This window comes from Phragmites australis, chromosome 12, assembly GCF_958298935.1.
Source record: "Phragmites australis chromosome 12, lpPhrAust1.1, whole genome shotgun sequence".
NCBI lineage: Eukaryota > Viridiplantae > Streptophyta > Magnoliopsida > Poales > Poaceae > Phragmites > Phragmites australis.
The window spans coordinates 25,147,457-25,162,496 of record NC_084932.1 but is presented as its reverse complement, the minus strand read 5'-3'; the positions used below and the strand labels follow the sequence as shown (position 1 = coordinate 25,162,496).

Genomic DNA, 15,040 nt, shown 5'->3' with positions numbered 1-15,040 from the left:
GTTCAATAGATTCGGATTCTTAAAGATTGTGTGTCAGAGGGGAAGGTGTTTCACTTGAAAAACTCAGTTTTTGTCGATTCTCTCGCTCAGGCAAAAATTGCAAAACGTTTCTACCTGTTTCTCCCTCTGATTGATCTGTGGTAGGTGTGTTTGCCACGGATTCAAGTGATTCTGGCGATAAACGGAACCATTTCTCACATCCAAATGGGGCATAACTGTCATAAAATTGGAAAAGCCAATAAGAAAAGTTTTCCTCGCAGGAATCTACCTGACAGGTAAAATACATGTCAGGTAGTGAAGAAGAACAGTCTATCTCTATTCCCCGGTCTCCTCTTTGGTGTCGATCATAGTGCTTCACGAGGTTAGGGGATGGGATCTGTATAAGACTTTGTTTGGCAGAGCTTCAACTTCGAGATCTATACATGATTTGAAGTTCGTAGAATAAAATAAAGTAGTTTAAATATCTATTTTTAATCCAAAATAAGAACAGGATGTCTCAATCAAAATCCATCAATCTGTTCATAGCTCTAGCTTCAAAAATTTATGAAGCTAGAGATGATCAGCTCCAAAAAAATTTAGAGCTGGAGCTCTGCCAAACAGACCTTAAATTTTCCTCACCTTCCATTTGGACAAAGAAAACCGCACCTATTTTCCACTTTGGCTAACCAAGTTAGACCGGCTAAGGAAGACCGTAATAATTCACCATGTCTATTCTTAACCACCATCAGATAGAACAATGTATGAATCTTATTACACAATATTCCCTTGTAGTCCGCCCCTGCATACCATTGTTCCTGGCCTTGCTGCAACGCTTCGGCACCTTATTTCTGCATGCGTTTGGATTGATTGATTGATTAGGGAGACACACCATTGTTTTTTAATTTCTAGTTGATTATTGTATGAGTGGATGCAACCATTGTTCCGATTTTCTGGTGTGGAGGAGATTGTTGTATTTTCTGTGTAATAAATCCAAGTGGTACTATTCTGACGCCCTTCTTCTTCTGGAAACAAAAACACGAAATGGAACTACGGATGCCTTGCCCACCGCCGTTGGCTGGCCAAAATACTGTTCACCAAGTGTGCAGAGAGAGCCATGAACTTGCGAAACCAAGGCCCAGAAACAGTCCCACGTGGGCCTCTCTTGAACTAATTACAGTCAAGCCCATCAGTCAGGGCTCTATCGGCCTTCCAACATCTAGAGATGTAAGGAGTTTTTTTTTATTTTTATATTTTTTTAGTTAAAATTTAAATAAATAGATTACGGGGGAAAATATTTACAGAACTAGGTGCCCGCAGCCTTCTCAGGGGGCTGCAGCCCTTTAAGAGGGCGGTTAGGGGTCCTAACCGCCCCCTGAGAGGGCGGTAGGCCTACCCGCCCCCTCAGAGGGCGGCAAGAGGGGCTAACCACCCTCTCAGGGGGCGGTTAGGCTCTAAGGGGGGCGGTTAGCCCTAGACTCCCTCTCAGAGGACGGTTAAGGCTATTTTTTCCTGTAAAATTAATTTTTTCCCCATTTTATCCTCTAAAAATGTATTATTTTTGTAATTAAAGAAATTAAAAAGGAAGGGGTCTAAGGAAATTAAGAAATTAAATTTGGAGTAGGTTATGTAATAACGGGAGAAAAAAATCAATAATTAGTAGTTGCAGCATTTTACGTGGGTATGGGGTGGGAACGAGGACAAACATAGTATTGAACACATGGTGAAAACATATCAATACACTGTAACCACGACGATACGATGAGGAAACAAAGGTGGCATGTACGGTTCGCACTAAGACCTACTTATTAGTGCGCCGATCCTAATCATAACATGTCTTAGGGAAGGAACGTATGTCGGGTTACATTAGGTACTCTCTACTACGTGCATCTAGGATACTTTCCCTTTCGGAGGGCATCGGGACCTGCCGCCTTAGCACGGCGGGCTCTCTCCCGCTTCCTTTCCCTCTCAGCTTCTCGAGCCTCAGCCACGGTACGATCGTGGGCTGCCTTCCTCATACGCTCTTCTTCCTCCCGCTTGATGCGAAGCTCCTCTTGCTGTTGTTCGTACTCGCGACGTGCGTAGGCTTCCCTTCTCCACCTCATGTTCATGTCGACCCACAGCTTCTGTGAGTCATTTTGCTCATTGTCGAGCCACTGAATAAAATCACAAAGCGGTGGAGGGGACTGAACAAATGGAACAAAATGAGCGGTTAGTAAAAGAGGGTGCGTAATCGGAAGAGACGAGGCGGATATCTGTTACCGTACCGGTCGATAACCAGTTGTTGCATGGCGAGGCTTGTCATACTCGTAGTTGGCACACATGAAGAAGCGCAGTCCATAGGTGTATGAGATGTCATGCGATTCGTGGAGCTTACAAAGGTCACCACAGAAGCACATTGGTGGTTCGAGACCTTCAGGTATGGTAGTCCCCCAATGTTTCTTTGGTGAGCTCGATGGAGCTGAGGAAGACATTGCCCTTGAGAGATATGAGAAACGAGCGATGCTTCACCGTAAGGAGGTTCGGCTATTTATAGTTGGGGGAGGCAGGAGCATTGGATTCGGTCTTGAAGAAAGGAGTGAGGGCATGGGCGTAGCTGCTGGGAGGAGCATCGGATTCCATCTTGAAGAATGGGAAAGTTTTGTCGTTGCCCATGATCAAAGATTCCACGTTTATTGGTACCCGTGTTGTCATTTACTGATTGGAAAAAGCTGGGTAGTGTTGTCACATCTTGTTAAAAGCCTGCTGCAGGAGGCATGTGTTGTCAAGTCATGGTTAAAGTTTAGTGCTGTGGTCACTTCTTCATTGAACGTGTCTGAATATGAAATGCATTTACGAAATGCTAAGTCGACCATACAAAGTGAACGTGTCTTAATACATAGGAGTACATCACGAAGCGAATATGCATATGTTAGTTACATTACATGTAAAATGCTACTCATGCCTCCCTCGTTGCTGTCGCCCGTGCGCCCCATCGTGGTCTCGATGCCGCTGGTTAACCCTCACGTGACCCTGGAGTAGGTGAGGGGGTCGGGTGGGCCGACGTTTCTGGTAGGCCTAGTAGGGACCACCGGTGTCGAGGGCTCGTCGTGCGTGGGCTGTGTCTGAAGCGGTGCACTGGAAATGGACCGAACGCTGTATGGCTCCCATACCACATCGTTGGGACGTAGCCTGTCGAACTGGGTACGAAAATGCTCGTATGCGCTGCGAGGCTGCTCGTGGGCCCAGTGTGGCTGAGTGACAAACATGAATACAAATATTCAGCGACTAATATAGTACGAACGAAACTGTTAATGTAAAATATGTACCCGTCGATGACACCACAGCTAGGCCATTGTGGGCGCGTCCTCGTCCGTCTCGCCGTACCATTTCTCTGGGTACGGGGAGCGATCCACCACCGGCCTGCCTATGGCGAAATGCTCGTACGACCACAGCTGAAGAAGAAGTGGACACCCGGCGAAAGTGGCTAGTGCCTCCTTCTTCGTGCATGCGTTGCAGAGCGCCCTATACGTCGCTGCAAGAACAGCGGATGCCCAGCTGAACTGCGGTACGTCCTCCACTATCGACCAGGCGTACGGCACAAGTGTCCTCGTAACCAGGTGGCCTTGGCAGGGTCCAAAAGCTCCGGGGTCGAAGGGTGAGTCATCTCTGCATTTGAAAGGCATGTACATTAATACATTGATAAATAAATACAACAACAATATACTTTCAATGCAAATTAACTATATGCGAAATTAACTATATGCGAAATTAGCACATATTAAAATGGCACAAAACTAGCTGAACACAAATGAAGCTCACCTAGACAACAGGTGCATCACCGCCTGCAGTTTTGGGACAATATTTGTAAGTGTGACCTATTTCATTGCACTGACTGCATCGCTTGATCCTAGGGCCAGCCTCGGATTCATCCATATCGTTGCGAATCCGACGAGTTTGTCTTCGCCCCGGTGCGTTCTTCATTTTTCCCAAATCAAGCACATATATTCTTGCAGCCCCTGGGTTACTTGTAAAAGTGTCAACAATGCCGTAACCATACAGCTCCTGGTTCCATGTGTTCAATACTTGATCTTTCATGAAATATTGTGACACATATTGCCTCGGAAGCATATGGTGCTCCGCGCACGCAGCTATGACGTGTGTACAAGGTTTGTGGAGTAATTGTGGCTTTTGACAACTACATATGCATGTCCCACTCCTTAGCACACACTCTTGAACATGCCGCTCCCGTCTACCCCCCCCCCCCCTGTGACCCTTATCCCGACACAGGACACTGAACCTGTGCTCTGCAGTGCCCTCTTGATTTGCGAGATGCATGTGGGCCTTCCTATTTGTCTTCTCCATGTACTCACACAACATCCGGCCGTAAAGCATATGATTGTCCTCCATTACAACCTTAGCAGCTGCATACCGATCAATGAAGTACTTGCAGGTCTCATGCAAAATGCCTTCTACAATTCCAACTAGTGGTAGGGACATCATTCCTCGCATGACCCAGTTATAAACCTCTGCAAGGTTTGTAGTCATTACTCCATACCTGACACCACCACTGTCGTACAGCAGAGCCCATTTTTTATTCGGCTCATTGCGTATCCATTGTGAAAAGCTCCTAATAGATGAGCCCGATCTCCTTACAATCTGCGGAGTATCGGTTGGGAGAGGACCGAGAGCTATTGGTTCCTCACCGTTAGGTGCAGCCTCCGCAGTTTGTTTAAGAGTCAGTTCATCAAGTCTTGCCCATAATGCGTTGAACTTACGTTGCTGGTTCTGATTGCACAACTTCTTGAAGAGCTTCATTAATTCTTTGTTTTTAAACTGTCTGTAGAAGTTCGCACCCATATGGCGCATGCACCACCTGCTTTTGAGATCTGGCCACTGTACTGGTACACCCCGTCGCACGCTACAATGTTGCATATCCAGCAAAGCCTGCAACAATCCTGCATGTCTATCATGAATGAGACACACATCTGGTCGGTCAAGAACAATTGCATGCTTCACCCGCTCTAGGAACTAATACCAGCTGTCCCCGTTCTCACTCTCCACGAACACAAACCCTAGTGGCAGGACTTGGTTGTTACCGTCAACCCCTATTGCAGACAAAATCTGCCCTTTGTACTTTCCAGTCAGGAATGTTCCATCTAGGCATATGATGGGTCGGCAATATCTAAATGCTTTGATAGTTGCACCGAATGCAAAGAAAGCACGCTGCAACACTCTTTTTCCGTTGTACTCCACATCAGTAGAGGGGTAATGCTTAATATCATAGTAGCTGCCTGGATTTCTTGCATAAATTGTGGCTAATTGACGAGGTAGATTGTGATACGAATCTTCATATGTACTGAATCTCATCTCAATAGCCTTTTGTTTCGCCCTTCATGCCTTCGCATAGTTTATTGTGTACTAGAACCTTTGCTCAATAGCACGGATTATTGATCGTGGCTCATACCTTAGGTTGTCCACAATCTCTCCATACATAACATTTGCAATGAAAGCAGAAGACAAGTTCCGGTGGGCGAACTCTATTTCCTCAATGTGACAATTATATTCCTTAACTATTGAGCATTGCCAGTAGTCTGCCCATTTCCCTCTGAATGCGTGCACCCGCCAAGGGCACTGAGGAACCAAGCACTTCACATCATACTCTCTTTTACTTGATTTAACAACCTTGAATTGCCTACGAAGAGACAACGACCAGAATTTTACTGCATCAATAACTGCCTCTTTTGTAGGGTACATAGCACCCTGTGACACCTCATTCTCATGGTACTGCCACGGTGCCTGGTCAGCCTCGCTAACCACCAACTTCGAAAATTCTTGATCCCGCCACTCTGCAGGAACTGGAGCATTAGCCTCCTCATCAGACGAATCCCCATCGGCAAGGCCTTCCTCCAACTCTTCAGCCTCCAAATCCATATCTTCAATGATGCTAGGGATGTGCTCCCCTTCATCAGCTACACCCATCGGCTGCAGCTCTGGAACATCACCATCCTCCTCCCTGGACCCTACATTAGCCGCCTCTGACTCATCTTCCACTGCCTCACTTGGTCCTGCTACTGCTTCTGCAGAGTTCACCTCATTTTGATCTTTCAAGTACGCCTCAGCTAATAAAACAAGCGGCAGGCCACGTTCACAGCATATATCTACATACTGCCTCCAAGTTGATGTGGCTTCGATGGGAACAAGCTCACCAAAGTATCCCTGACTAGCATGGCTTAGAACAGCTTTCAACTTCAGCTCATATTGCTGCGGATCCAGTTAGAAAAACCGCATGAGCCATTTGCATACACCCACAATATTCCTTTCATTAGCCTTACTAAGTCCCTTCATGACATGACGAAATCCAGAGAGATCTACCCCGTTGGGACCGTACCTAATTTCACCCTCACCATAATATATCTGAAAAATTAATTTGTCTGCCATCCCTGGAAACACCCGCAAATATAACCCATGTTAAGACAACAAACTATATTTCTGATTATCGGATAAAATAGTTTTTAAATGGTACCCTTTGTTCGCAAATTATTATCAAATGTTGCCTCATACGTCCACAGGTACAAATAATATACTAAAAACTATATACTACAAATAACATACGGAAAATAATGTACTAAAAATAATATACTAAAAATAATATTCTATATTTAACTGCTATCGTACCATTTTCTAACTAAATTTGACAATTTTCTAAACCCTAGGTCATAAATGTCTAAAATCTATGTCATATACTACTACTGAACTAATTAACAAAAATAAAAAGGAAAAAAAATTTACCTGAATTTTTTCTTCAAATCTACAGCCCAAATGCAGTAAGGCTTCGCCGACCTTCCTTCCTCCCCTCTCCTCTCCTCTCTACTTCCCTCTCTTCTCAAATTTCACTTTTTCTCGATTTTTATGAGGTTTTCCCTATTTTTTGGGCTACTTATAGCCGAGAGAGCGTGGGGGGCCGGTGCGGCGCGGCGGGGTGGGCGGAGCCCTTACCGCCCCCTGAGAGGGCGGTAAGGAGCTCTACCCGCCCCCTCAGGGGGCAGTAAGCGCGTGGGCCGGGCGGGAAGGCCCCAGCCACCCTCTGAGGGGGCGGGTAGGCCTACCGCCCTCTCAGGGGGCGGTTAGGACCCCTAACCGCCCTCTCAGAGGGCTGCAGCCCCCTGAGAGGGATGCGGGCGCCTAGTTCTGTAAATATTTTCCCCCGTCATCTATTTATTTAAATTTTAACTAAAAAATATATAAAAAAAACTCGAGATCTAAGTGGGTATTTAATGGGTAATTCTAGGTCACTACTTAGTTTATTTTTTTAAATTAATTGGATGAAGGTGAATCTTTAGTTCAATTAAATGAGTTTTGGATTAATACAATGACCCAAAAAATCCAAAACTTGCATCCCTACCAGCAGCCCACGGACACGATCTCCTACCGATCCGCTCCAGGATTCCAGGTTCATTTCGAAGCGAATTGCACCACCCTGGCAAAGAAAGAAGGAACCAACGACAAAACCCTAGTAGTGCACGGCGTGTGTCTCCGTCGCCGATCCATCCAACTACTGCCAATTGAAGCAGTGTGTGTCCCGTGTCGGTGAGCGAGAAAGCGTCTGATCCTGTCACAAATCCGATAATCAAGCACCGATCAACTCGAGCAAGAGTTGTATTGCCAAACTCCAAACTGGATACATTTGAACCACCTTTTAGTGTAGCGGTGGAGACACGGGGATACGATTCCACCTACTAGGGTTTAAATCCTAGTGCTCACATTTTACACATCCGTGAGTGCTTTCAGTGTTTTATCTGAAGGTGTGTGATAGAAGGCGCGCTCGCGGGTGTGTGAGTGTTGTCTGGGTGTGTTATATTGTGTACATGTGCATCATCCTTATAATTAAAAAAACTCTAAACTAGATACACGGTGTTTTAGGATGCAAATTAGGAGATATGGAACCATAGATTAGGAAGAGCAACCTAAACTAGGAAGAAGCACCTGTTCTATGTCGATTCCCAACATAGTTCCTGATGCTACTTCCTTTGTACCCCACGCCATAGACCAACCAACAACTTCCTTGGCCTATAGCCCATGAGTAATGTATCCCAAAGCACTTATCATGGCATTCCTCCCTCCTTAAGATTCAGCTTGTTCCAAAGCCGATGTATTGCATTCCACCAGGATCTCATCCCATCGCACTTGCAGTTGAACCATAGCACTAACTCCATTTGATTGAATTTGGCAAAGGAGCAGCAACTCACCTCTGATTCTAGCGGTTTTAATCACTTCCATCTTTGTTTCTATAAAGCATGTGCCTGGTCACAGTGTCAGCTCGATCGGCTTCATGGGTGTGATGACCATCAGCAGCCATGCAATTGTGCATGTTCGCACGGAATATTGCCATGTCTTTCAGCTCAACACTTGATCTGTCACAGCAAGCAAAAATCCTACCACGCTTCTGCTGCTCAAGTACTCCTGCCCATTAGGCCAAGGTTTCAGCTCAATTGATCTCATAGATAATCCTTCCCACCTCGGATTTGCTGCTCATAAACACTCGCCTAGGTGGTGGCCAGCCATGGTTGTGGATCAGGCCATGGCTTCGATTCAACCTGTCCTGCCAATGAACCCGTTGGACCCGGTTTTGGCCCGTTGTTAGAGTCTGCTCCTCCTCCCCACCCGTGTACTGGACTAAACCGAACTTCCCGCTGCTCCACTCATGCTTCGCATTTCTCTCTCCTTCTGTTGTAAATAGTAAGACTTTTTGGAGTGCACGAACAGGAGAGAGAGAGAGAGAGAGAGAGCATTCATCTACCCTGCCGCATCGCTGCGGATCACCGTAGCCCGGCTCGGTCGACGCAAGAGCCGTTATGGCGGTGAGTAATCGCAGATGCATGTACTGCTAATTACTGCTAACTGTATACGATCTCCAGTTGCTACTTCAAGCATCTTTTTTTCTCTGATTCTTTGCAATCGATCTCCACATCTATCGCCCTACATTGTTATCTCGATCAAATGGGATTTTTCTTTCGGATCCACTTGAATGCAAACAAATCGAATTTCACAATACACAAGCGCCATTAGACATAACAGGATCGATACTTTGTGTCATGTGTTTTTCTTGTAGTGCTAGTGCACAACAGAACCACTTAAAGGGTCACTGTTGCATCTAGCTGTATTGCTTCGCTGATCATCAATGGATCAGCAGAAATCTAGAAGAAAAGAAGATCTTGCTATCTGTAGAAAAAAGAAAATCAAGCCCCTGATCATCATGTCTCACGCTGCAGGTCCGGCTGCACCCGGGCTATTTGGGGAAAGGAGTGGCTCCTCCTCAATTTAGCAGCACTTCACCACCATCATCACCACAACTCTGCACATCCCCCAATTGGACCATTGACGTGTCAGATGTAAGTGAGATCATCCCCCAAAATGACGATGTCACTTAGTGCCACTTACCACGTCCAAATTACTGGGAACCATACTGCTAAGATTTTTTAGTTCTGACAATGTAAATGAATGTAATAGTGTGCATACTAGAACCGTCTCTTTAGGATTCATTCTGATTCAGTCTTCTCTCTGCTTCAGGCCAGAACGATCAAGGTGACCAACATACCGCCCTCGGCGACGGCGGAGAACATGAAGGAGTTCTTCTCCTTCTCGGGAGAGATCGAGTATGTCGAGATGCGAAGGTCTGCTCCCTGCTTGATCATCCAGTTTGCCGACCACATCGCAAATACCCCCATCTCCTTGCTACCACCCATGTCCTTTTTTCTGTTCTGAATCATGACAGGGAATCAGAGACGTCACAGGTTGCTTATGTCACCTTCAAGGAGTTCCATGGTGCAGACACAGCTCTGCTCCTCTCTGTATGAACGAACATCTTGGCATCTTACATCTTTGACCATTTATTTTAAATTAATCATTTTTCGATCTATATTGATTTCAAATTGCAATATTGAAATTCTTGTACGTTGTTGCAGGGAGCAAGCATATCTGACGTTTCAGTGAATATCACACCAGTGGAAGACTATGAGCTCCCTCCAGAAGCCTACTCTCATGGCAACACAAAAGTAAGAGCAAGTGTTCTTGATCACTTATAATTGATTAACCTTTCTGGTTGTGTTAATTTTAAGTACATTTTTTTTTTAATTTGCATTGGTGTATTTGTGCTTGGAAACGACAATTAACAAAGGATATGAGCTCGCCATTGACGCCGACCGGGGCAGCAGCGGTGAAGAAAGCGGAGGAGGTGGTGAGCACGATGCTGGCCAGGGGCTTTGTGCTGAGCAAGGACGCGCTGAAGCGGGCGCAGTCGTTCGACGGCCGGCACCAGCTGCTGTCGTCGGCGACGGCGCGGGTGGCGTCGCTGGACCGCCGTCTGGGGCTCAGCGACAAGTTCAGCCTGGGCACCGCCGTGGCCCGCGGCGCTGCGCGCGGCGTGGACGAGCGGTTCCAGGTGTCGGAGCTCGCCCGGGACGCTTTCGCTGCGGCGGAGGGCGTCGTGGCCGGGAGCCCCTACGCGTCGCGCGGCGCCGCGTGGGTATCTGCCGCCGTCGGTGCCGTCGCCAGGGCCGCCTCCGATGTCAGCGCCATGACCATGGAGAAGGTGGAGCAGGCCGAGCAGGGCATGGTGGACGGCGCCGGCGCCGGCGCAGAGGCGGTGCATGTCGATGTGCCCGTGCATGGGCTTGCGGAGCCCGCGCCAGGTGCAGGTGACCAAAAGAACAAGACAATGTAAAAAAGAAATAAAAACTAGGAGTACTAGTACTTAGTTATGATCTTTTCTTCAGATTTTTTACTTGGATTTATTTATATAAGAATGCAATAAGTTTTTTCAGAATAAGTTAGCAATGCAACTGCATGCATAGATATATGGTGTTTTTGGCACAACAAACATTAGTTTTTTTTTTACCTGTCTATATAACTCACGGGTGAAACTGGAGTTGGTCTCACTCAAATTTTGCAAACCATTATATTTCAATCTGATGGTTCGAATTAGTTTTCTCTTTTAGTTGAGTAAAATTTGGCTGTTAATAAGGACTAACACGCGAACTTTTTGTTACACCTGTACTTTTAAAATATATAAAAAAAATGATTGTAACAAAAATATAAACTAATATTGTAAACGTATTTAAAAAAAGAAAACTAGATCTGGCGATCAAATTTGAAAGATGAATTTTAATTGTAGTAAAATTACTTAAAAATTATTCACATAAATAACTGTAAAATTAACAGAAATCTACTTATAAAAATGTCCACAACCCAAATCGTGACCCACCCTGCAGCCCATCAAATGCTCCAATCTCCAAAAGCCCCAATAAGACCTCACACGTCCATCCCCACAGCCCAACAACTCGCACGGATTTCTATACAGATCGGACGGACAAAAATTCTGGTGAGGTACTGGGTTCAACTTATTAATGGTTACCTCAAAAATTATAGTAACCGAGTTTACCGTTTCATAGGATAATAGAAACCGATCGATTTTTAAAATTAAATTAAAAAAAAATTCTAAACAATTAGAGACAATTTTAAGACCTTATCTGAAAAAACTTCAAATATAATATCGTTTGCATCATATTCTATAAGAAGTAAGTTTTTAGAAAAAGAAAAAAGTTAAAGCGTGCAGCTTATTTATTAACTTACGTTAAGGAAAATCTTAAAATATAAATATATGTTTTTTTTGTAAGAGTATCTTAAGAGGATCTTTAAAATTGATTTCACTTCATTTAGAGTTTTATTAATTTCTCCATAATCTTTACAAAATTCACAAACATAAAGTGAATATGTTAAAAAATAGCATTGTAATTAATTTTTTCATTTTTACCATTATTTTTTCTACATAAATCATAGTATAGGTAGACTGGTAAAAGTGGTTTCACTAATTTTGAGATGTGATAGGTTAGTTATGAATTAATCTAGTTGTAACACATTTACATAATCCTTCATGTAATAATAACTATTAAATAAGTCCATATATTTTTAAATGACATAGGATCATATAAGAAGACTAAAAAATTGGTTTCGTAATTTTTGGATTAGCAAAGAGTAAAATGTGCATTTAACTAGGTTTAGAAAATACATTTTCTCACAAAAAACTTTCAAGTAGATCATGTTACAAGGAAACCAATAATTTTTTTTTACTTGATTCAAAGCTCAGATGAATTAGTTATTGATTTTACAAGGTTGAGTAATTTTTTGATTTTTTATTGAACTTCACTGAAATTCGAGAAAATCGTTCAATAAATCGCTAAAACTGAACTGTTACCGATGAATTCGAATGGGTAACGATAATTCAAAAAATGGGAAAACCCACTCAATAAATCGCTAAATGTGGTCGGTAACCGTAGCAAACCGACCGGTTACCGTTTGGTTGATTCGGTCTGAATTCTCGTCGAATTTTAAATTTAATCGAGTAAATTTTGAGCGAATTTTCACCGAATTTTGCTCGGTTATCATGATAACCACAATTTTCCGGTAACCACCAGCGAGTGATTTTTGGGGGTCCAAACGATTTTGTAAAACTTGGTGAGATGGAGAAAGAAATGTCCAAGTGAACTATAGCAAACTCGTTTTCATTTTCCCAATTCGAGTAAAAGTTAATAGTCGCACAAGATTTGACTAGTAACTGCCTACCAATACGGGGGTTCAGGATTTTTGTCCCAAGAGATATTTCAATCGGTCAATTTGCCCAACAGAAATTCGAACGGATTTTTGGGATTCCGATTTCAAACAAAGTGCGGAAGTGCCCAACAAGCTACGACGAGTTCTAGTCATATTAAACTATTAAATCAAGTGTTCGAGGAATGGTATCACGTGAGACCTTGTTCATTGATTTCAGTTACTAAATCCTAAAAATTGTAATGGAGACTCGGAGGCAAAGCCAAAAGATCAAAGGGTGTGATGAATTTCGAAAGGTGAAGAGCGTAGCGAAACCCCGATGTCAAAGAGGTGTGACAAACTTCAAAGGGTGACGAGTATAGCGAAACCTCAAGACCGAAGGAATGCCATGAAGCCTAAAGGATACACAATCTAGCGAAACCCTAAGCTCGAAGGGTTGGATAAAGCCTGAAGGACGAATGATCTGATATAGGTCCGAAAACTAAAAGGAGATGGTGCGAGACCCTTCTGAAGGGATCCATAAGCTAGCCAGAATTAGACAAGAGGTGACTCAAGAGAAGATCGCTAGCAGTCTCGGTGCTAAGGGTCCAATCTAGGACCTCGGCATGTGTCAAGATTCTATTATTTAGAACAATGTATGTAGATAATGATTATAATATCCTTGAAAGTACTAAGAAACATTCACTACTGTTGGTAGGAATATTTATGTGGATAAAAAGCAAATGTGTAATGACAATAAAAATGGTTGATGTATATCTAGAAATACCCCCACTCACCCATGTAAAAGAAAAGGAATAATAATTACATAAACAATTATTGCACTGTTAAGTTTTAGGTTTTGCGGGTGAATTTATGTTTAAATTCAAAGAAATCAACAAGTCGATCGCATCCATGCCTTGATCGCAACATGAACAGAGAGGTTTGTACCGGCAAATCTACCACATTAGTGAATAATAACGTGGCTGGATTTTTTTACATAACCAATTGATTATACGTTGCAGTAACGGCAAGTAGGTACATTTTTTTCATCCTCTAAAGTACAAATATTTTTCAGATTTTTTTATAACTATTTCAATAATATTTTGAATTTTGAAAATATTGAAACACAATATTTTTATTTTTCTGAACATATCACCAGTTTAACTGACGATAAGTACGTGGGCGAAAATATATAAATAAAAAAATTCTGCCGGTGCATGGCCAGGGCCAATGCGCGAACGGGCATGTATGGCGCGGGGGCAGGCTCGCTATTTTTTTAATATTATAATTTTATACGGAAAGTTTTAAAAATAATACGAAAATATTGAAATTTACAAAAATAATATATATTCGTGATCTGGTCTCGTTTTCGTTTTCACGTCTCCAGGACGCGATCTGTGTTTTCACCATCTTATAAAGCGAAAAATGAGTTTTTATGGTCCTAATATTCGAAAACCCTTGTGGGAACCTCATGTTGATATAATAAAATGGTTTAAATTAGTTGTCGCGGCTTTGACACACGAAAAACACTAATATGTCAGAGTTTTCGTGGCCTAAACGCTCGAAAAGTACTAACATGTTATAGTCCACTAATCCAGTAGATATTTTCTTGCACCCGACAGTCTGTTTTTCCATAAGGTATGTTTTATTTAGCGATAGAGTATAACATGTAATTGTAACTTATTATAGATTGTGTATGAGTAGGACACGAGTCGATACATATTACCTTATATTCTATAATCACATATATATAATGAATTCTTACTATGATCTTTATATATGATGTATTTTTTTCATCAATGAAATGATCAGGATTTATTATTTTATCAATACGTTTTTTCTATACCCAATATTTTTTATAGAATTACATGCCTTGTTGCAGAGGTAATAATAACTCATTGCTGAATTTTTTCATAATAAAATAACTACACCAAACATCAATGTCATAACTTTTTCAGTTTTCATATGAAATCCTATGCTTCAGCTCTCAGCCAAACCCATGCACTTAGTTAATGCACCAGGCTCTAGCCACTATAAATACACCTACCCTTATCCATAGATACACCACTTCTTTTCCAGCTCCCTCAACTGCAATGTCTTCCTCAGCTTCACTAAAGCCACCTAAAGAAATATTGAGGGATTTTTATTTTCCGAGGGTCGAACCGTCGATGTGCTTCTGTGGTGACTGTCGTTGGCTACGAATCCTAGGACATCTTCTAAACTTATGGCATATGCTTCAAGAAATATTGAGGGATTTTTATTTTCTAGGGGTCGAACCGTCGATGTGCTTCTATTTATTTTTCAGGGGTTGAACCGTCGATATGCTTCTGTGGTTACTGTCGTAGGCTTTACGAGTCCCAGGACATCTCCTACATTTATAGCCTATGCTTTTTTATATGTGCCAACTACCAGTACGATAAGTCTCGACATAGACTGTATAAGTACCTACTGGTATAGCGACATAGATCACTCATGTAGCACTTTCCATACAATTTCATAC

At 42.9% G+C, this 15,040-nt stretch overlaps 1 protein-coding gene across 1 annotated transcript; it reads left to right on the top strand.

Annotated features, from left to right (window-relative positions):
• The first annotated feature begins 8,810 nt into the window (after positions 1 to 8,810).
• On the top strand, positions 8,811 to 10,678 carry LOC133886434 (binding partner of ACD11 1-like). The gene is made up of 6 exons (XM_062326141.1): positions 8,811 to 8,816; positions 9,228 to 9,347; positions 9,526 to 9,629; positions 9,731 to 9,806; positions 9,921 to 10,010; positions 10,133 to 10,678. The coding sequence occupies exons 1-6, from the start codon at positions 8,811 to 8,813 to the stop codon at positions 10,676 to 10,678; spliced, it is 942 nt and encodes a 313-aa protein (XP_062182125.1).
• The last annotated feature ends 4,362 nt before the right edge of the window (positions 10,679 to 15,040 follow it).

What these genes read in the sequence shown, in the direction of transcription:
- LOC133886434 (XM_062326141.1), top strand. An exon ending in ACACAGCTCTGCTCCTCTCT is followed by an intron (nt 9,807 to 9,920) that starts GTATGAACGAAC and finishes ACGTTGTTGCAG; the next exon opens with GGAGCAAGCATATCTGACGT. An exon ending in ACTCTCATGGCAACACAAAA is followed by an intron (nt 10,011 to 10,132) that starts GTAAGAGCAAGT and finishes CAATTAACAAAG; the next exon opens with GATATGAGCTCGCCATTGAC.